General features: G+C 37.3%; 4 protein-coding genes across 11 annotated transcripts in view; 2 read left to right on the top strand and 2 right to left on the bottom strand.

Moving 5' to 3' along the window:
• The window catches only part of ftr85 (finTRIM family, member 85), a 34,857-nt gene extending 18,915 nt beyond the window's left edge, over positions 1 to 15,942 (bottom strand). For 5 of the 6 annotated variants that reach the window (XR_015518065.1, XR_015518066.1, XM_087297988.1 and 2 more), the window contains exons 1-2: positions 11,834 to 12,271; positions 8,070 to 8,165 (exon numbers count right to left, since the gene is read on the bottom strand). Coding sequence is in view for 3 of the 6 variants with exons in the window: in XM_087297988.1 (XP_087154114.1) it covers positions 8,070 to 8,165; positions 11,834 to 12,178 (441 nt within the window). In the remaining 3 variants the exon portion in view is untranslated. Of the gene's footprint in view, positions 1 to 8,069; positions 8,166 to 11,833; positions 12,272 to 15,673 lie in introns of those variants that run through there. The other variant, XR_015518067.1, reaches the window with a different exon arrangement.
• Positions 1 to 27,065, top strand: part of dsc2l (desmocollin 2 like) — a 1,349,056-nt gene that overhangs the window by 202,520 nt on the left and 1,119,471 nt on the right. The window contains exon 13 of one of the 2 annotated variants that reach the window (XR_015517751.1): positions 23,987 to 24,130. The exons of the other annotated variant lie outside the window; for it this stretch is intronic. The gene's annotated coding sequence lies outside the window, so the exon portion shown is untranslated. The remainder of the gene's footprint in view (positions 1 to 23,986; positions 24,131 to 27,065) is intronic. 2 annotated transcript variants of the gene reach the window in all.
• The window catches only part of tns3.2 (tensin 3, tandem duplicate 2), an 817,627-nt gene that overhangs the window by 254,983 nt on the left and 535,579 nt on the right, over positions 1 to 27,065 (bottom strand). The gene's annotated exons all lie outside the window — the stretch shown is intronic.
• Positions 15,903 to 25,886, top strand: si:ch211-121a2.2. 2 transcript variants are annotated; one of them, NM_001105111.1, is made up of 6 exons: positions 15,986 to 16,165; positions 17,985 to 18,192; positions 21,633 to 21,865; positions 22,690 to 23,065; positions 25,253 to 25,521; positions 25,630 to 25,886. In NM_001105111.1, exons 1-6 carry the CDS (start codon positions 16,096 to 16,098, stop codon positions 25,821 to 25,823), a joined length of 1,350 nt encoding a protein of 449 aa, NP_001098581.1. In that variant the 5' UTR covers positions 15,986 to 16,095; the 3' UTR covers positions 25,824 to 25,886. The 2 variants fall into 2 exon arrangements, with proteins under 2 accessions (XP_087153597.1, NP_001098581.1); XM_087297471.1 differs by lacking the exons at positions 21,633 to 21,865; positions 22,690 to 23,065 and having other exon boundaries at positions 15,903 to 16,165.

Genomic DNA, 27,065 nt, shown 5'->3' with positions numbered 1-27,065 from the left:
ACAGAGATATACATTTGCTCTAAAACAAAACTAAGAATCAAAGTTTTAACTCAACAAAAGTGATTTAATCACAGTCCTTATTAGGGCTGCACGATATATCGTTTCAGCATCGAAATCGCGATGTGCGCATCCGCGATAGTCACATCGCAGGAGGGTGCGATGCAAAAAAAAAAAAAAAAAAAAATTATATATATATTATGGGTGGAGCCGAACCGGAATGCGGTATTCGGAAAAGCAGGAATAGCGTGTTTTTACGAATACTTATTTCAAACAATACTTGATAAATTATTTGTATTTGGGAACAAGAAAAACATTATATCAAAAAGCTGCGTTTCCTCATGAGACCGCACTGCATGCCCGCGTGAGTGAGTGAGTTAGTGAGTGAGACGTTCAGGAGTCGGTGGGCGGGGTGGGGCCGGGGTAAGGAGACTGAGCAGGCTGCTTCTCTATACAGCAACAGAGAAGACTTGGCAGAGCGAAAAATACTTTTCTGCATTACTATTTTTGTTTATTTTATCATACTAAAATAACACGTGACAGAAGTTCACTCAAAAGTGAAAGTTCTTTCTTTTATTTACTAACACTCCCGTCATTCCTACTACTTTCAGAACATAAATTTTGATATTTTACCATATGAAAATGCAATGCAGTTATGAAAATTGAGAAATTAAAGCAATACAGAGATCTGGTCCCCGCGTCAGGTCAGGGTGCACCTGTAACCTTAAAAACGCAGATGCGGCGGAGGCGCACTAAACTCACACGGGAAAGAACTGGGCATTCAATTCATGTTTTCGTTAAATAATTCTTTAAATACAGCTCTTTTGATCTCTAAAGGGGAAAAAAGCAAAATAAATTTGTCGTTAAATTAATTTTAGCAAAGACGCAACTGCCTGTCATTTTCACATTCGTTTTTCAGTTAGGGATTTGGTCTATTAGAGTAACCTAATAAAATTGTTTTGTTGAACACTGTAGTCTACACAATAATCGATATTATAATTTATTATATACATTAGCTATTATTAAAACTAAACTATACAATTGATAAAACAAAACCCTTTTTAATGTTTGCTTTCATTTTGACACCGCTAACAGTTGTAATAAGAAACATCACATTATGCAGAAGCATGCAGTCTCAAGTTAAAAACACCTTTTGAGTTTAAAGATTGCCAAGTCAAGTTTACAGTGTCATAAATGAAATGGGTAGCATGAGTAAAGGGGATTTGCCCAGCACACAACCTCATGCGCTGCAGGTAGGCTGAATGATAATCTTTAAAAATATATAGGCTATGCAATACAAAACTTTAAACATTTATTTATTTTTTAATGAAAAGAAAAGAAATCAGGAGAGTAAAATATAATTTAAACCACTGGTCTGGCGCTGATACTTTATTGTTTGTATCCAGAAGAAGGGGAAAAAAGCAGATGAAAACCTGGCTGGGGAGACGGCGATAACATATCAGTTCTTCAGCAAAGATCACGACATAATTGTAATGCGTTTATCATACAACGCAGTTCGTGTTTATAATCATTAATATTAACTAGTATTAGTTCTCTCTCTCTCTAGGGCTTGTTCTTGTCGGCGCAATATAGCCTCGGCTTATTGCACGTACGAATCCGATTGTGAAGAATGATTAAGCGCTTGCATTTTTTATTGCATCCTTTTCGCAAGTTATTCATTTGTTTTGTTTTTTAAGTGGTGCGAACATTATTTACTGGCAAACATGTTCCTCGATCTCGTACATCAACAAATAATGTAGCCTACCTAAGTTAATTTACCTTTTATGTAAAAATTAAGGAATAACCAAATTTAATATTAATAAATAAAACATCCGTACAAACTTACATGTTTATTTTTGAACTTTCGTTAATAAAACAACACAAAACTGTTTATAAATATTGTAGTTAAATATTACATTACTTTAACTGCTTGAAACTGTATAATAATAACAATTAAACGTTACATTTTTAAGAACTTAACAAAAAGTCTAAATGGCACTTTACTTATCAGTGTAATAATAATATAAATATTAATAATTATACGTAAAAAGAAAATATTAACCTAGTAACAATATAAGTCAGATGTTTAAAAAAACAGCGTAGTTTCTCTCCACCTTTTGTTGTCATATTTTAAATTTTTTGCCAGAAAAACTAACATGTTGACTTTGTCCGGTTTAAGTGAAGAATGGGGTTATAATGTTTCCAGCAATACACTGTCAGACGGTGTGCTTGTAGCGAAAAATGCACAAACAGGGTACTTTTTCACAACCATGCGATAGAGGGCTTCTCCTTCTGTTCCGCCGCCCGCATTTCTCGCAACGCAGGTTTCTCTACTCTGCGGAGCGGCGCGTTCTTAAGTAGTTACCAAATAGCCTATGCTCAATTTCTCGTCAATGTCTTCCATTTATCACTTTCTCTTTTGTATCTGGCCATTTTTGCAAATGCCTCTGCCATGCCTGTCGAGCTGGGCTTCTGCGTTTAGAAGACAGGAGTTGATTAAGCCTACATGGCTTTTTTTTCCCTCGCCGTCAATCGCCACTAGCTTGCATGGTTCGGGACCCGTGGATCTGCGTATCGATGGATTTGCTCCTCAGTGTTTGGACTCTCAGCACTCAGCAGTGAATATTAAAACACACTTTACTTAAAACCCCCATACAAAAAGCTTAATCCAAATTGATTCGTTCACCTTTCTAGTTCGGCACGAATCCAAAATGTTCCCAGATGTAAGAGTTCGTTTTCTAACAAGATTCATGGTTGAACTTGAACTTGCTGAATCGTGCCTAATGTTATATTCTAACAGATATGTAATACTTGGCAACATAACAGTAATTTGTGTTTTAAAGTGCGTGACGTCACGTACTACGGCCGGTGGCAATGGACAACCGAGGTGGCAATGACCGCGGTGACGCGGTTGTCATGGTGACCGTCACAGCCCTAGTTTTAAGTAAATATATATATATATATATATATATATATATATATATATATATATATATATATATATATATATATATATATATATAATATCGCAATATATATCGCAGGGGAAAAAAATATCGCAATGTCAATTTTTTCCAATATCGTGCAGCCCTAGTCCTTATACTATAATATAGTCGTATAGTAACACACAGAGATGGCAAAAGTACACACATCCTTTACATCCTTTAAAACGACTCTGGAAAAAGTTGAAGAACTGACTAAACTTTTGTGCTCAAGTAAAAAGAAAAAAAAAAAAGAAAAATGTACTTAAGTAAAAAGTACCCATTACTACTACTTGTTTCAGTTTCACTAGGTTGGTAAATATCTGTTTTTCCCCCATGTATCATCATCCTGATGCAAACTCACAGCGTTCACAATGTTGTTTAGCGGCTTTTAGATCAAAAACAACAGCAGCCATTCATGTCCATGCAATCTAAAAATAATTCTGCAGGCCTGTATATCTTTAAAATATATTGCAATTTTTTTATTTTATATTTGAATATTTTTTATTGAATATATTGAAAATATATTTTCTTTTGCCAAAATAAATACTTATGGTATTTGACTGCAAACTTTATTTATTTTATTTTTTTGCATTAGCAGAATGATTTCATTTAATGGATAAACATTAATTCTGTTAATACATGTATTCTATGCTAAAAGCAACATACTGTACTCAGACATGACTACAACAACCTACAAAACGTGCATGATCTTTTATTCATGTGATAAATTTAGGATCTTTTGCATTGTTTTTATTCATGTAAAATCAATGTAAAAATCTATAAAAAACTGTTAAACAGCATCAATTCTGTATTAAGGAAGAAAATAATAAGTAAAATAAATCTCAATGCATAACATTTCTATAAAGTATTTGATTTGTTTTGGTACAAAATGTGCGAAACTTTACAAAAAAGCACTTTTTTCGCAGTATTATATTGAAAGAGCAGAGAAACTCTGTGTAGTAAGATTGGAAGTGGACAAAAGACCTTAAGTATTTGTATAGCATATTTTTAAACTGGAATGTGTCTCTCTTGTGTAGCTGTGATCTAATCGAGCGAAATGTCTTATTACCTTGTAAATATAACAGCATCAGTCATGTTAAATTTGCTGTCTCCCTCTCTCTCTTCTGCGTAGTCATCTCTGCCTTTCTCATAGTAAACTTCATACACTAGCATACTTTTTGAGAAGCCGCGGACTGCAGCACGCAGGCGCACAATCATGAAAAATAGACTTGAATGCATCAAAAATGCGTTCAAATTGTGCACAAGAAAATGTATAGATCGCACCACCTAACACATGAACACAAAAGTAACGTAGCGTGAAAAAAAAGTAGCGTGATTTATAAATGTAGTAGAAAAGTACAGATATTTGTGTAAAAATGTAAGAAGTAAAAGTAAAAAAATGAATTAATAGTGGAGTAAAGTACTGATACCAGAAAAATCTACTTAAGTACAGACAGTAACGAAGTATTTGTAGTTTGTTTCTTCCCATGTCTGCTAACACAGGGTCTCAGAAACCTTAATAAAAGAGAACAAACACCAAAATAAATGTTAATATATTTATTAATGAGTATAGCTCATATAATGATTTTTAAAAAGCTTGATTAACCCTTGTGTACTGTTCAAATGTGCTACCCTTTTGTTATGTTTGTGGCTGTTTTTGCCCCATTGACATACATTATAATGACATTTTTTGCTTTCAAATCCATGCTGGTTTTCCATATTGGGATGAGGTCACACAAGTGTAATTTTTATTGGTGATCCTCACCCTGCTGAAAAATCCAGCTTAAACCAGCCTAGGCTGGTTGGCTGGTTTTAGCTGGTTGACCAGGCTGGTTTTAGAGGGGTTTTGACCTGGTCTTAGCTGGTCAGGCTGGAAAATTACCAGCTAAGTCCAGCTAAAACCAGCTTGAACAGCCTGGTTTAAGCTGGACATAGCTGGTTTGGGCTGGGCTCCCAGCCTGGCTAGGCTGGTCAAGCTGGTGTTAGCTGGTCATCTCCCAGCCTGACCAGCTAAGACCAGGCTGGAAATGGCTGGAAACCAGCCTGGAAATGGCTAAAACCCCTCTAAAACCAGCCTGGTCGACTAGCTTAAACCAGCCAACCAACCTAGGCTGGTTTAAGCTATTTTTTTAGTAGGGCAGTTGGCACCATTAACCCTTTAGGTAGGGTTGTGCAAAAAAAAGTTCTTTGGAGTAAAACAGCAGATTATAGTATCTGTGCAAAAATACACTTACTATGTTTACAAGGGTTAAATCAATATATAAGTTAAATATGTTTACTTAGCGTTTACTTAGAGCTGTGCACATTTTACCTTCAAGTTTGGATTTTAGCGATCACAACGTGCATAGGAAATGCCGTACACACAAAAACAGGGAAAATAAGTGCACGCTAATTCTCACAATTTACAATAAGTTACTGAGATGTTAATATATGAGACCCACAGCCTCAACCTTAAGGCCGTACTACTTACACTAGGTACAGTTGCCTCGAACCGGGCCAAAGCACGCTCGTCCCCCCTCCTGTCTCCCCCGACGGCCCGCGCTCACACCACAAACGGGCTTCGGCACGCTTACGTCATCGCTGCTGCGCTTTTCTGTGAGAAACACTCTCTCACTCAGCAGCACAGTGGAGATTTCTCTAGTTATAACGTTTCAGTCGTTTGATATGCCATCAAATATTTTGCCAAACAGTCCTTAGAGATGCGGGGACACGCAGTCAGATATTTTGCCGAACAGATCCGCCACTTTTGGCGCTCATAAACAATCATAAAGCTCTCGTGCTGCAGGAATGAGGAGGTCTGCTGAAGGCGTGCAGCTGTTGTGCAGTTAGGGGTTTGCGTCTTTAATAAACTGCGGCAGTTTGCGTTCATTGAACAGTAAGAATGATTAATAAATCCATATGAAACAGTCCCTTAAAAGTCACGTCTCGCTTTCAGTTTCGGGCTTGGGCGTGTTTTGCACTCACACACAAGCGTACCGCGCCAAAGCCCAAGTGAACCGGGCTCAGGCACACCTCTTCCAATCGGGCCAAGGCCGCCCAAGTGAACTGTGCTTGAGCCCGATTAAGCGCACTCACACTTCTCAAACGATCCGGGAAACGGGCCTGGGCACGGTACGGATGGCATAGTGTGAGTAGGCCCTAAGATACATTGCACTAATGTTAGCTAGCTAATGTTAGCTAAGTTGAACACCCGCTTTGAATGTTAAAACTCGATTGAATGGGGGTTATTAGTTGTTATCAGCTGATAGATATGGGCCAGTAGGAGCATTCTGCGCTTGCTGGTAGGTCATCCATCCACACGGTTAATCAGCTATACTAATAGAGAAGATTCCAGATCCAGATCTGTTTTCACATTACTGTGACGGATGGGTTTAGGGTTGGGGTAGGGATAGACTTTAATAAAATACCATTAATGGGAATATTAATTATAAATAATATAAATGATTGTAAACTTCCGATCTATAGCTAATTAACCATGTGGATGGATAATAATAGCCTTCTGAGTCTAATAGTAGCTCATATCTATCTGCTGATAACCACTGATAACGCCTATTCAATTGGGTGATAACATTCGAATCAGCTGAACTGATTCGCCACTAGCAAAGTGAGTTGAATGTAAACTGATTGAATCTCATACTGTGGTATGTGCAGTCATTCTCCCACTTCTCTCACTTGCATTATGATCAGTAAACCCTCACTTCCAAATTAGACTTGTTATCTGCCATATTTATTTATTAAATTTTCATATATTAATAAAATGTCAAAAACATCTTGTGACAAAGGTTTCACAGTTCTAGTCACTAGCAACTCTAAAGCAGTTAGCAACTCAATTTGTTTGTCCAAGTTGGAAACCATAGATATATACATAAGATGTCGCCTGGCCTATTGTTGTCTATTGGAAGGAATGCGTCAAGAGCGCCGCCATCTTGCTACAGGGTAGCGCTCCTTTGAAATTAATGCGGGACCAAGGTACAGTGGAGGACTGTGGCCATCCAAAGCCAGAGATATACACATATACACATATATCTATGATCGGGAGTTTTCCTGGATGTTAATATGTAATTTTTTTTTCTAATTACGAAAATTATAATTTTACATCACTTTTCTACATTGATGGATCAGTGACCGCACGGGCATTCCTGACAAAAAGCTTGTGTTTGTGTGTACAGAAATGTACTATTCACCCTCCCTGTTAAATTTGATCTAATAATGTCCTGAAACACACCTCCATCCTGCTTTCACTTCTCATACTGACGGAGGGAGCGATTAGTTTGTGAATGAATCCCCCGAACGACTCTTTCACTAACGTTAGCCGACAATAATACAAGTTTCTGGCACCGCAGCATCTCGTTGTCATATTTATTTTGCATTGTTTGCTGATTTAATTCAACAAAACTAGCATAAGCCGAGTGTTTAGTGCGAGTTGGAGCTGCTTTGCCTTATGGTGAATGCAGTAAGTGACTGTTATCATCAATAACGTTACCTGATTAGCACAAAAGTTCAGAACATACAAAAACAGAAAAAAACTCAATAATACCTATGAAATGTTCTGCCTTTGTGCTTTGTTTTCTTTGTTTGCTCGTCACTACACCCGTAGACAGCGCTAAAGTCCCGCATCTTCACGTAATAACACTGTCTTGACTAGTGCGGTTGAATGACATTTGTCCTGGAAGCACTGTACCAATGTGGCGGCGCTATTGACGCATGCTCAGGGTCCCTATGCGATATCTAGTGTATATATCTATGGTTGGAAACAGTAACTAAGGGGAGTGAGCCAGCTAACCAATAGGTCAATTCATGTACTTATACACTATTTGAAGCCATCTTGTATGTTAAATAGAGTGAGTAATGTGTTTACAATGAAGTTACATTGAGTAAAAGCATACTATACACAGATGTTATATAACAGATAACTGAAGTGTGGAATGTTGGAAACTTTATGCACTCAACTGTTGCTGCTTCGTGTACAGTGTTTAGTTCATCATTAGAAACTCAGCTAAAGACTGCAGAAGCTTTCTGCCTCATTGATGAAGGGCCATAAGATAATGACTCATAATATTCTGGTGCTAACTGGACTTCTGGACTCACCCTGAGCAAGATTACAGCCTGACTCAGATCCTGTAGCTCCGTCTCACGCTGCCTTATAACCTGCTGGCATCTCCTCTGGGATTGCTTGAGCTCTTGCTGCAGACCATGAGATGCACATGAAGAGACATTTATACATACAAGCAATCTTTTTCTAAACACACCGATGAAAATGTTTGTATGCCTTTTTCATTTTAATCAAATTAAAGAGTAAAACATATTTTTACTGCAATAAAAGAAATTATTTAAGAATAGTAATTTATCATTTTTAAATACTTATTACACTAATTTCTCGTATTTTTATTAAATAAAAAGGTCTGTTAAAATAATAATTGTTTTCATGGGGTGTGAATATCATGTAAAAAGAACAAAAAAGAGGAAATAATATTGTATAAAGGAGCCCAGGAGATCCTCATTAATGTATGTATCAATAAGAATAAGTCGTTTAATACATACACTCACTGGCCACTTTATTAGGTACACCTGTCCAACTGCTCGTTAACGCAACTTTCTAATTAACCAATCATATGGCAGCAACTCATTTAGGCATGCAGACATGGTCAAGATGATCTGCTGTAGTTCAAACTAAACATCAGAATGGAAAGAAAGGCGATTTAAGTGACTTTGAACATGGCATGGTTGGTGCCATACGGGCTGGTCTGAGTGTTTCAGAAACTGCTGATCTACTGGGATTTTCATGCACAACGATCTCTAGGGTTTACAGAGAATGGTCTGACAAAGAGAAAATATCCAGTGAGTGGCAGTTCTGTGGGCGCAAATGCCTTGTTGATGCCATAGAAGAATGGCCAGACTGGTTAAAGCTTATGGAAAGGCAACATTAACTCAAATTACCTCTCGTTACAACCAAACTGAGGTATACAGAAGAGCATTTCTGAATGCACAACATGTTCAACCTTGAGGCAGATGGGCTACGGCAGCAGAAGATCACACCGGGTGCCACTCCTGTCAGCTAAAAAGAGGAAACTGAGGCAACAATTCGCAAAATTTGGACAATCGAAGATTAGAAAAAGGATGCCTGGTCTGATGAGTCTCGATTGCTTCTGCGACATTCAGATGGTAGGGTCAGAATTTGGCATCAACAACATTAAAGCATGGATCCATCCTGCCTTGTATCAACAGTTCAGGCTGGTGGTGGTGGTGTAATGGTGTGGGGTATATTTTCTTGGCACACTTTGGACCCATTAGTACCAATTGAGCATTGTGTCAATGCCACAGCCTAACTGAGTATTTTTGCTGACCATGTCCATCCCTTTATGATCTTCTGATGGCTACTTCCAGCAGGAAAACGCACCATGTCATAAAGTACGAATCATCTCAGCCTGGTTTCTTGAGCAGGACAATGAGCTCACTGTACTCAAATGGCCTTACCAGACTCAATCCAATAGAGCACCTGGGATGTGGTGGAATGGGAGATTCGCATCATGAATGTGCAGCCGACAAATCTGCAGCAACTGCATGATGCTATCATGTCAATATGGACCAAATTCTCTGAGGAAGGTTTCCAGTACCTTGTTGATTCTGATTCTATACCATGAAGGATTAAGGCGGTTCTGAAGGCAAAAGGGAACCCAACCCGGTACTAGTATGGTGTACCTAATAAAGTGGCCGGTGAGTTTATATATGTATGTGTGTGTCTGTAATTTAAATCTAATATGTTTTACATTGTTAAATAATACATAAAACATATTCATTTATAAAACTTGTTTTTATAAACCGATTTTATACACATATATTAACTTAGTTGTTTATATACATAAGAAGTTAAGTTATTTAATACATATTAAATAAGGCTTTCATTAATGTTACTGTCGTGTTCCCAAATAGAGCAAAGTAGCCTATTTTAAAAAAAAAAAGTATTTCCTGTGAAACAGGAAATCAAAATATTTTTAAATTATACATTATTTAAATATATTTTACCAATATTTAAACATGAACAACACATATGTTAGGCATGTATTAATCTTTGTTAAATAAACATACAGTATATTAATGTTAGTGTTAGTTAATGCATTAGTTAGCATAAACTAATGGTGAACAACAACTTTGTTTAGTCTTTAACCCTGAACCATGTTAATAAGCATTGTCTGTAACACATTGGATAATGGAGATTAGTAGTGTACGCTACAAAAAGGTTCCAAATTCCCTTAACAAATGCTTTATCACTAATAAATCATGTTAGTAAATCCACAAACATGAATAATGTGCAGATTGAATGCGAGTCATTGTTCATTATCTAACTATACTCATCAAAGCATTAAGTAACAGTATACTTTATTTGTAAGCTTTTTCTTCTGTGTTGCTGAATGTGTTGTTCATTGTTAGGCTATTATAATAATGAACAAACACACAAAGGTATGTTTAAGTAAACATTAACTAATTAAGCTGTTAATGTATACAGATACATTAGAATATATGAGCAAGTTAACATTCACAAAGATTATGTAATAATGCATAAGAGCAAATCCAGCATTATGGATGTGACATATTGACAGAGGAAGTATTTTTTACATTATATTGAAACATCTCTTTATATTTTTCAAAACAACTAGCCACAGAGTGCAATTTTACAGTATACAACAGACTTTGTAGAAATTCTGTGAATTAAACTGAACAACTCAAGAAACATGCTAATCAAAGGATAAGAGTTGGCTCACTATAGAAATAACACGACTGATTTTATTTGATTTAACATTTTTGCATTTATGAGGAAAAAGCTTGGTTATGCATGTGACATCTATCTGTTATGGATATGACAGATGTGAAATTGCCACTTGTGTGATTTTGGTAAATCAAATATAACTGTTTGAAAACACTGACCGAACATTTTTGAGTATTTTTAAAGCACTGTAAAATACAAGCCTACACAAAAAATGCAGAAACAGTTTTGCAATTTTGGTGAAAACTTAATTTTTTTCATGGCAAGGTTGACATTTGCATGGAATTGTTTATAAACTAACACATCAATAGTTCACATAAACAAAGATTAAGTAAAGCTTAACTGATGTGTTGTTCATGGTTAATTAATATTAATGAAGGCATTTACTAATGTTAATTAATACAAAATTTTTGTAAGGTGTACAATAATTTTGAAAAGCAATTGTTTATTTAATAAGTTCACTATACAGCAGAATTCGTTAACAAAAAGTAAGAATACACTACAGTATGGTTAAAACACTATAGTATTTACAATACATTATGTTGGATGGATGTAATAAACAGCTCATCCTTGTAAACACACTACTTTGGATACTATCTTTTTGTTTCATTTGACATTTTTATTCAAATACTTGCTACTTGTTCCGCAAGATTTAGGTCTATCTGACGATACAATGTAATTCCCACATGTAGAAAATACTATAAATCATAGTAAATACTAGTGTTTTTTTTAACCAAAGGCCTACTATAGTAAAGCACTTGAATTGTATCTTGTGGTACTATAGTTGCAAAACACAACAACAACAACAGTAATATAAGCAAATGACCAAATACTGTAGCTTTATTGTATAGTAAACTATATTATTACTACAATACACCACAGTTTACTGTAGTAAAAACGAAAGAATAAATATAATCTAGTCAATCAGTTCACAACAGCATTCTTAAACATAAAGTTGTAAATATTAAAAAACACTAGTATTTACTTTCAGACTTTGGACGAATGTAGCCTATACACAAGTTTGAAGACGTCATGAAACTTAATAACCTGTTAGAGTCGTAAAGTTTTAGCATCGCGTACCCACACGTACCTCACATAACTTTTCACAGAGCTTTTCTCCGACGGTGTCTTGGTCACCTTTAGCTCCGGCCGCAGCAGGTAGAGTAGGTGAGCGGGTCCCAGTGTGTCTCATCTTCTCGACAACTTCGGCGAACAGTGTGTTTTTGTTGAGGGCAGGTCTCGGGTTGAAGCTCTGTCTGCATTCCGGACAGCTGCACATCTTCCTCTGGCTCTTCTGCTCCCAGAAGCTCTTGATGCACTCCATACAGTAGTTGTGTCCGCAAGGAATGGTTACGGGGTCCCGTAGGAGATCCATGCAGATGGGACAGCTGAACTGCTCCTGGTTAACAAAAATACCAGCTTCTTCTTCTGCCATATTTTACAGTTACAGTAAACCGAGCGTAAAGTGCGTATGGCGTTTGCCGATGTGGTCCCGCGAGCTACTCTCTCTGTATACAGTATTTGATGTGAGGTTGTAATAGGAGGAGTCTGTATGGCAAGCCGTTTAATCTATAAGGAGTATTCATTTTCATCATGCTACTACTTACGTTTTAGATTCTGCTATTTTTCATTAAGTAGTTCCTATTCATTATCTAGTTCTTATTCATTTGATACAATACAATGACAGTAAAAAATACGGACGACGAGACAGCGCCTTTTCCCATTGAACGCTTAAGACAAAACGCCTCGTGACGGGCACAAACTGTTGCAAAAGACTGCTAAACTGTGTAGCCAACTGTTTTTAATAAAAAGTAGCTAAAGCCTGCCCGAAAAGTAGGCTGCGTCCGAAACCGCATACTTCCATACTATATAGTACGCCAAAATCAGTATGCGAGCCGAGTAGTATGTCTGAATTCATAGAATTTGAAAATCAGTATGCGAGAAGTACCCGGATAACTTACTACTTCCGGCGAGATTCTAGAGTGCGCATCCCATGCAGGCTGCGCTATCCCATGATGCCCCGCGAGCGAATTCATGAATGGAAGTAAAGCGACGCAACTGACGCAGGTAAGGCAAGGCAAGTTTATTTATATAGCACATTTCATACACAATGGCAATTCAAAGTGCTTTACATAAACAAGAATAAAAGAAACAAGTAAAATAAAAATAAAAACAAATAATAAAAATGCGTAAAAACAAAACAAAACATAAAAACAGGTAAAATGTGATATAAAAGAATGAAGAAGAAGAGGTAGGTCACGTGACCATGACAAAATGGCGCATGTAGTACGTCCGAATTCCATTCATACTTTTTACATTCATACTGTATAGAACGTACTTTTCTAACGGCAGAGTAGTACGTTTAAATTCAAATGCAGTACCTACTGAGTAGTAGGCGGTTTCGGACGCAGCCGTAGTTAAATGTTGCCAGATTGCGTCACGTACTTTGCATATCAGTGACGTCATCACGTAGTATCTGACAAGCATAAGCCTGTCATGTTTCTACTCTATGAGGTGCCTTGTATTATATTATATTTAAACAATACATCCAGATGCACAATAAACAGGTTCTTATTAACATATTACTTTGCCTGATGACGTCAATGCGTAATCGCAACTCAAAACTACATCTTTATGTAATATACATAATAATTCATGTTTTCTCAAATTGACTGGCCATCTCAGCAAAAGCATTACCTGAAATATGTATATTTATATTTGTATGAAAAATAGAGTTGACTATTTGTAAAATTAATACAAACACTTTTTGATAAGATTTTTTATTTTTAAATATAACACTGATAATGAACAGTTTCATTCTTTTAAACAATCCCAACTTGTGTAATTAACACATTTGTAAAAGTGACAATTACAGTTATAGACAGTTATACTATTGGAATTTATTGCTACATAAATTATCAACAATTATACATGTTAAAAAATATCAATAAGTTAACAGTTATGAAAAACAACCTGAGCTAGCAATTTACTCTACTGAGTGAAGCCTGCAGCCGCTGCTCTTTTAAGTCACTTTTTAAAAATTGCTAAAAGTAGCCAAATTAATGTTAAAAATTGCTAAATGTATTGCTATGTGCTTTTTGAAAAAGAAGTTGCTAGTGTAGTATGAGTAGTTGCTAAATCTAGCAACAAAATTGCTAAGTTGGCAACACTGCTGCTGAATTTGAAGCTTGGGCATGGGCAAAAGAAACTACCAGATGGAGCAAGAGGTGGAGCCGCGGAATCAAGCTTGTACGTCAAATCAACCACGCCCCCCTGAACTTCTCATTTGGCCGCCCGTATCTGCATTATAACAAAGTCTTGCTGAATATAAGCACTTACATTTAAAAACACGTAATAAAATAGGATTAATTTAACACTGTCAGTGGGCGCCGTCTTTCGGATGAGACGTTAAAACGAGGTCCTCACAATCATGGCCTCCCAATCATCCCCTTCATCCTAATTGACTCTATCACTGTCTCTCCACACCACCAATAGCTGGTGTGTGGTGAGTGCACTGGCGCCGTTGTCCTTTGGCAGCCGTCACATCATCCAAGTGGATGCTGCACACTGGTGGTGGTATGGAGAAACCCCCCCTCATGATTGTGAAGCGCTTTGGGTGTATGGCCATACACAATAAATGTGCTATATAAATACACATTACATAGGATTAATTTAAAAATTGTGTGATGTAAGCTGTTATAATTTAGTAAACACAATATATGTTAGACTGCAGAAATAAACAATCTTTTATACACTCTACCCTAAGTTAGACTAAGCTATGAGCACAAAAAATTATTTTTCTTATAACAGGTTGTAAGTAGTAAGTTGTAAGTCATCCGGGTACATACTGATTTTCGAATTCTATTAGAGCAGCTTATGTTTTCATTTCAATACGCTTATTTCACGGGAATGACATTTTAAAAAATGAAAGCGAGGCTTTGATGGGAAGAAACCTTGAAATTTTAAAAATGTAAATTTTCCGCTAACATTTAAACGCAGCTGAGCACGCTCTTAAACAGCGCTTATTTGCCATAGTATTTACTAGTGCTCAACAGAAACCACTGTGATTGGCCATGAAAGTCATCAGTTCACCGCTCAGTTCACTGCTCTTCGCCGAGTGCAAGCCGCGAAGATCAGCGGATCGCTCATCTGTGTTTGCACTCCGTGAACATCAAAGAGCAGTGAACTGATGATCCTCACGGCCAATCACTCAATAAATAAATAAATAAACAAACATATAGCGTCTAATTAATAAATACTATAATTTAAAAAAGAGTAGTCACTAAGTCATATGAAAAAAATGTTTTTAGATTAATGGTAAAATAGCTTGCCATAGAGTCAGTTATTGTATAATGTGTTTTATGTGTGACTGTGGTCATGTTTTAGAGGGAGCCACATCATTCAATTATTGTTGTTGTTTTGAAAAGAATAATTCCATCTTTACTTCATAAAGCAGTGATTCACAGCTTCGAGTATGCAAGCAGAGTTCTGGAAAGATCAAATCTGCGGATCATGCTGTTGGTTTCAGCATGTCTGTTCATGTCCACCCCATGAATGAGCGCATAATGGCATGTCTCATAAGATGCTTTCTGGATTATTTTTGCAGTTTATGGGAGATAAACTGGGTGTGGGTATGGAATGTGCACAAACACCTAAAGGGTGTATAAATGATGCATACATTATTACTAATGTTTAACTGTGTAAAATGTAAATGAAAGCTGATAATTAAATTATAAATGTAAAGCATTTTATTAACTGGATGATGAATTAAAGTATAAAAACCACAACTACTAAAAAATGTAGTGCTTTTACTTTATTTACTTGACAGAGCTAGGCAATAAATATCCGTTGTTAAAAAATTATTAAATTTTTATTTTTTATGTACACTGAGAAATGTACGATGACCGGGAAGGGGGTGTGTTCGGCTCACCTTTTATGATGTTCCCACGCCATATCGCGTTCCCACGACATCATGTTCATCATCATTAATGTTTTTGTCGTGGCCACGACAAAAATAGTGATCCGAACACGTCCCCTCCCGCTCACTGTATTGAAAACGCCGAAGAGACCGCTGAGACGTCTGAAAACAGGGGCATGGCTGCCGACATTCACTACCTGAATGGGCCGTTTTTCTATACCAACTACACAAAGTTTTACACGCGTTCCACTACAGATAAATGAGTCCGTCAACTGTCACTCAAAGCGGTTGCTATGGTTATAGTAATGTTTAGGAAAACCGCATTTATTTCGAACTGTGAACCAGAGTCACTTGACAGGACCTGCTGACGGTTTTTATCGGGACACACTGCACATCCAGCGTTAACAATATTAAGAAGCTCACAACTGAAAAAAATGACTGAACCAGCAGGAGGAAGCATTGGAAAAAGCTCTTCTGCAATCACTGAGAAAAACACACCAACTGGTAAATGCAAACAGCTTTTCTCTACTTTACAATATTTATTTATGAACTTAATATTTATTTATTTTCATTTTTAAATACAGTTACAGTTTTTCCCCATGTTTTATTGATCTTTATTTACATTATTTTAATGATCTGGCAGATGCTTTTATCCTAAATGGCACATAATTGATAACATAATTAATCTTAATCAATATGGGGGGGGGGGGGTAATTAACCCTCCTAATTAGGGCTTGATCATCTCTGAAGGACGTCAAAACAAGATGTGTTGGGGGTCAGCCCTTTGAAACCGAGAAAAAAAGTTCATTCTGATCTGTATTTTAAATAATAATAATGTTAATAATTGCAATTTGACCACCCCTATAACGGTTCATACCATTGTGAATACATGGTCACGCCAATCAGTCTAGCCATTAAACAGTAGCCTATATGAAACCGGCAGGCAGTGTTGCCAGATTGGGCGGTTTTGGGTTTACTTTTGCGGGTAAAAAAATGACATAGGCGGGCGGTTTATGATCCCCAAAAGAGCTCCCAACCAAAAACATGTGGTACAGGTGAATTGGGTAAAGTTAGTGTATGAGTCTGTATGCATGTTTCCTGGAGATGGTTTGCAGCTGGAAGTGGGTCCGCTGTGTAAAAACGTATGCTGGATAAGTTGGTGGTTCATTCTGCTGTGGTGACCCCAGATTAATAAAAGCACTAAGCTGAAAAGAAAATGAATGAATGAATAAACATTACCAAAAAAAGTTGACCACCCCCCACACCCCCTATTGTTGATTATTACCTTAAAGGTTCCAATAATACTTAATATAATCGTATAACTTTTAGAAAACAGACATACTGCTAAAAATGTGTATACATGCAAATAGGTAAATATGTTTATATTGAGACAATACAATGGATTTACTTACATATATTTATTTACATTTAAATAAGATACAAGGTGCACCAAATTACAAACGTTGCCCAGTTTTTGCCTTTAAGTAAAACTGAATTTTTTTTTCTCTCTTCACTATTCTTACATCATTAAAAAGATCTTTCTGGTTCTCGAATTTGATTGGCTGATAGTCGTGCAGGTATTTTGCCCATATCAGAACTTAACAGAATCTTCACCTGTGTGTATCGATCTTGTGGTAGACAAGAATGTGAGAATGTAGCTGTTTCGAATGCAAATAAGTAGTTTATTTATAAGGAGTGCCTATTTGAATGTGTTTGGATGATTCTCACTGCCTGCCAAAAGCTCTCTCCTCTGATTCAGGAGTCTAATGGATTTCTGTTTACTAGTGTATTCATTCATTCATTTTTTTTGTCGGCTTAGTCCCTTTATTAATCAGGGGTCGCCACAACGGAATGAACCACCAACTTATCCAGCAAGTTTTTTAGCAGAGGATGCCCTTTCAGCAGCAGCCCATCTCTGGGAAACATCCACACACACATTCACACACACACACACTCCGGACAATTTAGCCTACCCAATTCACCTGTACTGCATGTCTTTGGACTGTGGGGGAAACCGGAGCACCCGGAGGAAACCCATGCCAACACAGGGAGAACATGCAAACTCCACACAGAAACGCCAACTGAGCCGAGGTTCGAACCAACGATTCAGCGACCTTCTTGCTGTGAGGCGACAGCACTACCTACTGCGCTACTGCCTCCCCCTAGTGTATTGTGAAATGTAATTCATTTAGGCTGTATCTAAAGGCAATATTTGCTGACAGTTATCTGTTGTTTTTTTTTACTTCAGAGCAAATGCATTTGACTCTGGCGTTGTTTTATAGCTTAATATTATGCTGAATGAAAACTTCAACTTTGTGTTTAGAGACTGAAGTGGATCCAGCGGATGAAGGGGCATCATGTCTTCCAGGTCCAAGCTGCAGTAATATAGAAAGTCAAATAAAAACAGAACTTTCACTGCTGGAAATGTATATTCCTCATGGCCCAGGCAAACTTAGGAATCGCCTGAAGGAATGTGCACTTGACTGGACTCCGGTGACTGAAGTCTGGCCCAACGTCTTTTTAGGAAACGAGTAAGTCTGCAACACATTAATGCCACATTTCCCAAACCATGTGATAAAATGGTGCAGCTGATACACTGGAATCAAATACAGTGCCATTATACAGTATATGTTTCATTGGTAGAGAGGTTTTGTAAAATGCTTTCTCCCACTCACATGAAAATTAACCATTGTTCATGTTTAGATAAATGTAGTAACCCCGTTCTTGCTGCATTGACTGATTCACATAACCACAGTTTTACTACACATACCCTAATCAAAACATGGTTTGTGTATAGAAATGTTGGCTGATTTGTGGTCACTGCAGTTTAAGTGAAGTTTCATGAACTAATTTCGAGAGGAGCACGTGATATGATTGTGCACCGCTGGCCACTCATCCGTAATCAGTAATAATCCAATCAGAATGATCCTAGCTTAATATAAATGGATCACTTGCTCCTTATTGCTCCATCTTCGTTTTGAAAGAATCCCCCCTTCCACCCCATCTCCTCCTTTTTTCTCCCCTTCTAAAGGGGGAGCGATCGAGACCTACCTGATCTCGGATCCCCTGATATGCTTCTAGACCGGGCGGGAGCCCTGGGCTCAAATATCTCCGAGCTCAGGGTTCTCTCCCGGGACAGCATGCTAAACCTGCTATAAATGCCAAGCATATCTGAATGGGAACTCTTGAAATACAATATTCTCTCTTTTTTCATAGTAAAACAGTGGTTAATTTTCTGAAAGACACTGTATTAATTGCTTGAATATGAACTGAACATATTTCTGTATTACTGTCTAAATGGAATATTTACATTTAAAAACTAAATGGAATTTCAAATTAACAAATTAATTACCATTCAATGCTGCCAAAGCACATAGGGGGTGCTTTTGCCAAGAATTAATAAATAAAAGAAAGACGGATGGAGCAATATATATATATATATAGATATTTTATATATATATATATATATATATATATATATATATTTTTTTTTTTTTTTTTTTTTTTTTATTGCAAGAGCTAATCCCCAGTTAATTAGGAAAAAATATCATAGATACCAGTGTGTATCTAAACAATCTTTTCTTGGAAAATAAATTTGTATCGATAATTATGGGAAAGCTGGCACGAAAGTAACATTTTTCATGAAAACTTCATTTTAAAAGATGTCTAACCCTAAGATGTTTTTTAAATTTATTTTTGCTGTGGTTACTAACTCACTAGGGTGGTCTATGAAAATCAGGTGGTATTTTGTATCAATGTAGAACAACTCCAATATTACTTCACTTTAAACCCAGCTAGCAAAATTCATGTGGCTCGAATCCGGCCCACAAAATAATCTTGTTTTTCGATTTGTGATAAGATTATTTTGCTTACCCCATTGGCAGATTATTTAGCTTGATTTAAGGAAAAACTCACTTCATTTTGGCATATTATTTCTAAAAACAAGACAATATGTTTTGCTTTTCTAGAAAATGCTTCTTGATTTAAGAACTTTTAGATATTTGGAAAAAAAATGTAAGTAAGAAAAGCATTTTTTTGCAGTGCATGAATTTGAATCTTTGGCCCCCCTTTGCCATTGTACATGTGGGCCACTTCAGGCTCACAATCATTTTGTGTGGGCCGAAGGAATACCACCAGTGCCGCATAACTGCCTAAAGTGGCCCACATTCACATGCTATCTGGGAACAAAAGTTGCAAATGGTTACTTTTGACCCCATAGGAACGAAAGTAACATGCGGGCAAGTCAAAAGTAACACAACAATATTTGCTAGATGTACTGACTTAATCTGGTTTGTTTTCAATATATCTGACTATGACCTGGTTAATGTCAACTGCAAACATTTTATCCTTTATTTTTGCAAAACATCATTAGCAAAAATTCATTTTAGATTTCACCTCCATCAAATATTTCAAAATCAATCCACCAAAGCAAAATGTTAAATGTTTTTAATTATTATAGGCAATATGCATTAATTTCATAAAACATAAGAATACAAACACTGCAAACTCTAATGTGGAAGTGAAAAAATAAGGTATGGCTATTAGCAGTGGGACATAAATAATAGAGGTACTTTCATACCCAAAGGAACTCTTGCCATTTAAACCTGGTTTACTTTTAAACTGAAAAACATTTTAAACCTAAGGATGTGTTATTGCACTAAATAATCTGTGGAATAACTATTAGTGTGACACATGAAAAGAGAAACAACTTGTAATGAGGAAAAAACAACCGCTACAATAATTTACTTAACAACTTAAACTTAACTTAAAAAACTGAAATTCAGATCTAACTGTCACCGACTCGGTCCCAGTCATTCCACTCGCTGGCCAGCAGAGGTCACCATCCTCGGACTATTAACCATTACGTCATCCACCTACACTGATAGCTTGCACACCTGAAGCGCATCCACTTGATTACCCACGCTCCAGCATATTCACCTTATTCTCAGCTGACAAGTGGGCGCTGCCATTTGAATCTTTTTGTCTCGCGACTTCCGGTCACATTCACTTCCATTCATTTTTTGACGTTAACAACTGCTCGTTACGCTGCTTGATGTTGCAATTTAATATTTTCTTATTATATTATGCTACTTGGTCTGTGTAGTCATGCAAACATTTGTTTGTTGAGCAAGTAGTTTGGCCATTTTCTGCCGTTTATTATTCCTAGTCATTTCTCCCATAGGCGACTGAATCGGAAGTTCTAAGACAATCGCGAAAACAGGTGCACTTCCGCATTTTAGAATAAGGTCAATAAGCAGCACACAAACACACTACAGCGGTTCTCTACACTGCCTGCTTTTCCGTTGCTTACCTTGCCTTGTTCCTCGACCTCGTCCTACCAGCTGCCTGCCTTGTACTTCAGCCTGATTACCGACTTTGATCCTAGCCGCCTGCCTTGAACTCTAGCCTGGACACCGACCTAGAAATTCGCTGCCTGCCTCAGACCCATGCCTGAACATTCATACTGTGATTACCTGCCGTTGATCAACGTTACACTATTGTGTTTGATGTGAGTTCGGACACGCATTACATCTGTGTGCTTGTGCTTATTAAACTATATTTAATAAATTTACTGCAAATGGATCCCTCTGTGTCAGCCCCTTCGTTACACTAACTGTGGGTCCTGTAATCACATGATATTTGGTAGCGCCATCAAGGGTTGCATGCTGAAAGTGCTGTTATAGCCTGGAAAGCAAATGTTGTCAGAACTTTGAGAAAATTGCTTTTAGCACACCTTATTTTCGTCCCCGCTCTTCCCTGCTTATTTTAGTTTTAACTGTTAAATACATATAAAAATAAGTAATGTTGTACTTCGACTCAAGGAACATTGAAAAGACGATCTTTTACTGGAGTAATATTTACATTAGGGCATCTTCTGTATACTTTTACTCAAGTACACCATTTGTATACTTCATCCATCACTTATTTTACCACACAAGTATCCATTCACAGTTGTTGTGTTCTTGTGCAGAGAGACAGCGTTGGACCGAGCCATGCTGAAGACGATGGGTATTACCCATATCCTGAACGCTGCAGAAATCGAAGTAGATCTACATGCAAACATCATTCCAAGGGAGTTACATTACCAAGGCATGGACATCACCTACTACAACGTACCTGCTCTGGATGAAGACATGTTTGATATCAGCGAATACTTTTTCCCAGCTGCGGAATTTATCAACAAGGCCCTGAGTAACCCGGAGAGTAAGAGCTGATACACACGCACAGACACATAAATTGAACATGGTATACACAGACACTTCATAGGCATGATGTGTTTCGGGCAGTGGTCACCAAACTTGTTCCTGTTGGGCCGGTGTCCTGCAGATTTTAGCTCCAACCCTAATCAAACACACCTGAACAAGCTAATCAAGGTCTTACTAGGTATACTTGAAACATCCAGGCAGGTGTGTTGAGGCGAGTTGGTGCTAAACCCAGCAGGGACACCGGCCCTCCAGGAACGAGATTGGTGACCCATAGTTTAGGGGGTGATGTGCCCTACCCCTAAAGCCAACCCTCACAGGAAACCTGTGGCAAATTTTTAATTACAAAAGACCCCGTTAAGTATAATTTTAAGTTTTTTTTTAAATTACAGGGACATGAGGTGTGTGTTTAATTTAGCACACTAAGTCATTCCTATGTCATTATACAACTTTGTGTCCTTGTCAACCACATAGACCTACACACATGCAATTATTTATGATCTATTAAGACAGAACATTTATTTTAAATACTATTGTGTTTTCAAACCATACTACAGTAAAATGTATTATGCTGTACATATAGTATTTGTATTGTAGTAGTTAGCATTTGTTATTGAATGTTGCAGTATACTTTTAAATTAACTATGGTAAACTGATAAACTGTGATAAATATTGCAGTATTCTTTAGTTTTTACTACAGTAAACTGGTCTATTGTAGTATAATATAACCTATACTGAGTACTGATAGTGTTCACGTTGTCAAGCAAATAGCGGAATGCTATGAATTGTTAGATTTGACGCGTCCATCTGTTTTCATTTCCTCAGATAAGGTGTTAGTCCACTGCGTTCAAGGTGTCAGCCGCTCTGCAACACTTTTTTTGGCATATCTGATGATCCAACATGACATAATGGTGGAGAACGCCATTGATCATGTCACAGGCGTGCGATGGATCAGTCCCAACATGGGCTTCTTAAAGCAGCTGACAGCTCTCAATTCGACCCTCGTAGAGAAGCGAAAGCTACAGCTGAGAGAGCAGTTAAAAAGAGGCAACGAAGACACAGAGAAGCCCATTCCAGAGCCTCAAGAGTCAAAACAGCGTATCGAGGAAACCGTTATCCATCTGAAACATTGTCTCCAGAAATGCACACTGGACCAGACATCTGCCACTGAGGTTTGGCCCAGTGTCGTCATTGGAGATGAGTGAGTCTATAACAACTTAAGCCTTTTTCAGTTTAAAATAACTAATTGTTATCAATTGACTGTTGCTTGCTTAAAATGCCGGCTCATGGATCATTTTCACAAGATAATGATGACGTGTTTAATGGACACCAGTCCTTGAAAGTTTTTTAACATCTTGATAAAAAATAAAATAAAGCTTTACTGTGTATTATATAATTTTTGTTTCAAATTACAAGGAAACTAATGACCACTTATGCAGGTTATGTTTCTAATGCAGTGTCTATAGGCAGGACAGTACATTTGACATTGTTCTCTCTTCTAGCTAACGTTATCAGTCTTACACAATTTTTTTCTCGATTTTTTTGAAAGTCATGAAAACACTATTGTGGAGTTTTTCATGTATTACTTGAGCAAATTGTAATAAAAAATTTATTTGTAAAACTCCCTCCGGTACTATTTTATATTAAGTGTCCTTAACTTCTATGTACTTGCATCAAAAAATAAATACAATGTACTTACTGTGTTTATAATGTATTTGAGAACACTGGTGTTGCTTTTGAGTTGGGATAAAGGTTGGGTTATGGACAGGTTTTGTGGCATGGGTGGGTTTAAGGGTTGGTTAAGGTGTAAGGGATGGTCAACAGTGTATTTACAAATGTAATTACAAAAGTTATTTACTGATGTAATTACATACGTTTTTAATCAAGCATAAGTACACAGTAAATACATGTATTTACACAATAAGTACATTGTAACAAACTATTAATTCCTGTGTAAGTACATATACTTAAGGCTACAATATAAAGTAGGACCCTTCCTCCCTACTATGACTATAACAATGCAGACATCCGCTGCTGAGAAACCCAATGATTGGCTCCTGTAATTGTAGGCGGTGCTTCACTTGCCAAACTGTCTGAGAGGCATGTCTTGTGTATTCTATAGACCTTTTTCATGGCTGCTGCATGGAGGACGCCATAGGGACCAGCGTCTTCCGGTAGAATGCTAAAAACTTCCGTGTACAGCGTGTACAACTGGTAATTTGCGCTCCGAAAATGGGTTTCAATGACGTTTTTAATGGATAACAGAGTGTTTATGTGACACTCAACTTATAAATGTGTCTGTTAAAACTGTTATAATCTGTCACATGTGGTTCAAGCGCGTCAGAAATACGAGAAAAACGTTCTCCTAGTTCACTTGTCTGCCGTCAAAAATACAGTGTTAGCTCAGCGGCTCTTTACCACACACAGAGAGAGAGAGAGAGCAAACCAGAGTACTGGCATGAAACTTAACAGGTATGAAAGTCGTGCAATTTACAAAAATGACCAATAAAAGTCTGTTACTGATCCTCTGCTGGCTGATTTGCTGTTCATTCTAATCACGAGCCGTTTGTGATTTTATTTCATGTGTTGTTTTTACCACGGTTTGTGTTTTTCTGTCATTTCGAAATGACACTAGCCTATATTTTCACTTTGTCACAGTTATTAAATCAGTGTGTCAGTGGGACAGTACAGGCTACGTGTGTGTGTCAAACATTTTGGTGAACTACATTTGTTTGGGCTGGTTATATATTTGAAATAAAGAGAAAATGTTGACTTTAGCGATGACAAGGCTTCATGTAAACTGCAGAAGATGCCATCTGACAACGAGGGGAAAATGCCTCACAGCAGCTGTTTTCCATCCTATTCGCATTTCTTTAAATGATCAGTCCAGGAGATGATGGACAACCGTATTAGTTCAAAGAGGATAAAAGCAGGTAAAATAGATTAAAACTATCGTTTCTAAGCTGTCCAAATGTGACTGTTAACACGCATCAGCTGCCGACCGGAAGTTTTTCGCATTCTCCTTGCGCATACACGCAAAGCATAATGGGTAATTTTGCGTTCCAAGAAAAAGGTCTATAGTCTTTGGCTTAGGTCAGTGGTTGTCTAGGTGATCTGATAAGCCCCGCCTTCTCCTGGAAGGTGTACATTTGTGAATTTTAGATATATGTTATGTCATGTCATGTCATGCAAAAACTATGTGCTTGATTGAGGTTGTTTTTATAGCTTATTTATTACTCTCAGGGTTTAAAAAAATGTAAAAAAATATATATATATTTTTTAAAGGAATCAGATCCTAAAGAATAACAAAACATTCCTAATTAAACCAATCCTTGTGATAAATGACTAAACCTAAACAACTAACTACAACTATTGTGTTTTTGAGCAGACATACAGCAATGGACCGAGCCAAACTGAAGCAGAGGGGCATTACACACATCCTGAATGCTGCAGCTATAAAACACAATTTAATGGCGTCTTTGGGAATGCCACGCAAGGAAGATCTGCTACGTAAGGTCAAAACTGGGGCGCAATATTACAAAGGCATGAACATCACATACTACGGTGTACCTGTAGTAGATGACCCCTTGTTTGACATCAGCAAGTACTTTTACCCCTCTGCAGCATTCATCCACCAGGCCCTCAGTGAGCCTGAAAGTAAGCTGAGAATCACACAACAGGACTTCTCAATGACAGGTGTTGTATTTTGACCAACTGTATTAGAATGAGTTTGCTTTGAGTGTTTTTGTGCTTCTATTTTCTCAGATAAGGTGTTGGTGCACTGCTCGGATGGAGTAAGTCGATCTCCCACACTATTTCTGGCGTATCTGATGATTCACCGTAAAATGTCGGTGGAAGATGCCATTGGCCACGTTTTAAAAGTGAGATGCATCTGGCCCAACTTGGGCTTCTTGAAACAGCTGGCAGTTCTCAACTCAAAGCTTGCATGTCAGCAATAAACTATCCAGACAGGCATAAGTGTAAAAAGCACAGGAAAATAAAGCACATGAGTAAAATGAAAATTGTGTGTGTGTGAGAATATTGTAAATATGTAATTAATTTTACATTATTATTATTTTTTTTTATGATGATGGTGATTATAATTATTATTGTTATTATACATTAATATAATGTACTGTAATACATTCAATTTTTTTATATTATTACTGGAATGGGGGGCGTCACGGTGGCGCAATGTGTAGCACGATCGCCTCACAACAAAAAGGTCGCTGGTTCAAGTCTCGGCTGGGTCAGTTGGTGTTTCTTTGTGGAGTTTGCATGTTCTCCCCGTGTTGGCATGGGTTTCCTTCAGGTGCTCTGGTTTCCCCCACAAGTCCAAAGACATGCGGTACAGGTGAATTGGGTAAGCTAAAATTGTCCGTAGTGTATGAGTGTGAATGAGTGTGTGGATGTTTCCCAGTGATGGGTTGCAGCTGGAAGGGCATCTGCTGCGTAAAGCATATGATGGATAAGTTGGCGGTTTATTCTGCTGTGGCGACCCCTGGTTAATAAAGGGACTAAGCCGAAAAGAAAATGAATGAATGAATTTCTAAATTCTAGAATTAATTACAATATTTAAAATATATAATCTATATAAACATGTTTAGACAAATTATACAATTACGCCTACATAACTACAAGTGGACTAATCACTTTATCTACTTTACAATAAAGTCACAATATTTTATATAGTTTTTAAAATATATATCGCAGTAACATCTACTCCACACTGGAGGTCGCTCTCAAGTTAAAAAGGTCTTCATACTACAGGCAAGTTCTTCTAAAGTATTTATGGGCGGGATAAGGTCGCTTTATCCTATTGGTCAAGCACGATGCGTCCTAAATAATATTTTTAATATGTTAAATCTCCACTTGGTAACAAATTTAATACTGATAAAGTTTTCGCATTGTCATTATTCAGGTGTAAAATATAGCCAGAACGGCTTCTGAAGCGGTTCATTCAAACGTGGTGCCTGTTACTTTTCTCAGCGCAGTTCAGGATGAACCAATTATAATCGAATGCAGTCACTGGTAACTCATTTCCATGGCTATTTTATAGAAAATTGCTGTGGTGCATTTTTCTGTTGGGTTATGAAATACCAGTAGTTTTGAACACGTTTAAACCTTTATACTTTTTAAAGTACACATTTTGTCGATATCTTGAAAAACGTGTGTAGATTTGAGCGTGACTCAATGGACGT

This window comes from Danio rerio, chromosome 20 (assembly GCF_052040795.2).
Source record: "Danio rerio strain M-AB ecotype USA chromosome 20, GRCz13ab, whole genome shotgun sequence".
Classification (NCBI taxonomy): domain Eukaryota; kingdom Metazoa; phylum Chordata; class Actinopteri; order Cypriniformes; family Danionidae; genus Danio; species Danio rerio.
Note: the sequence above shows the minus strand (reverse complement) of the source record. Positions and strands in the feature narration are given on the sequence as shown.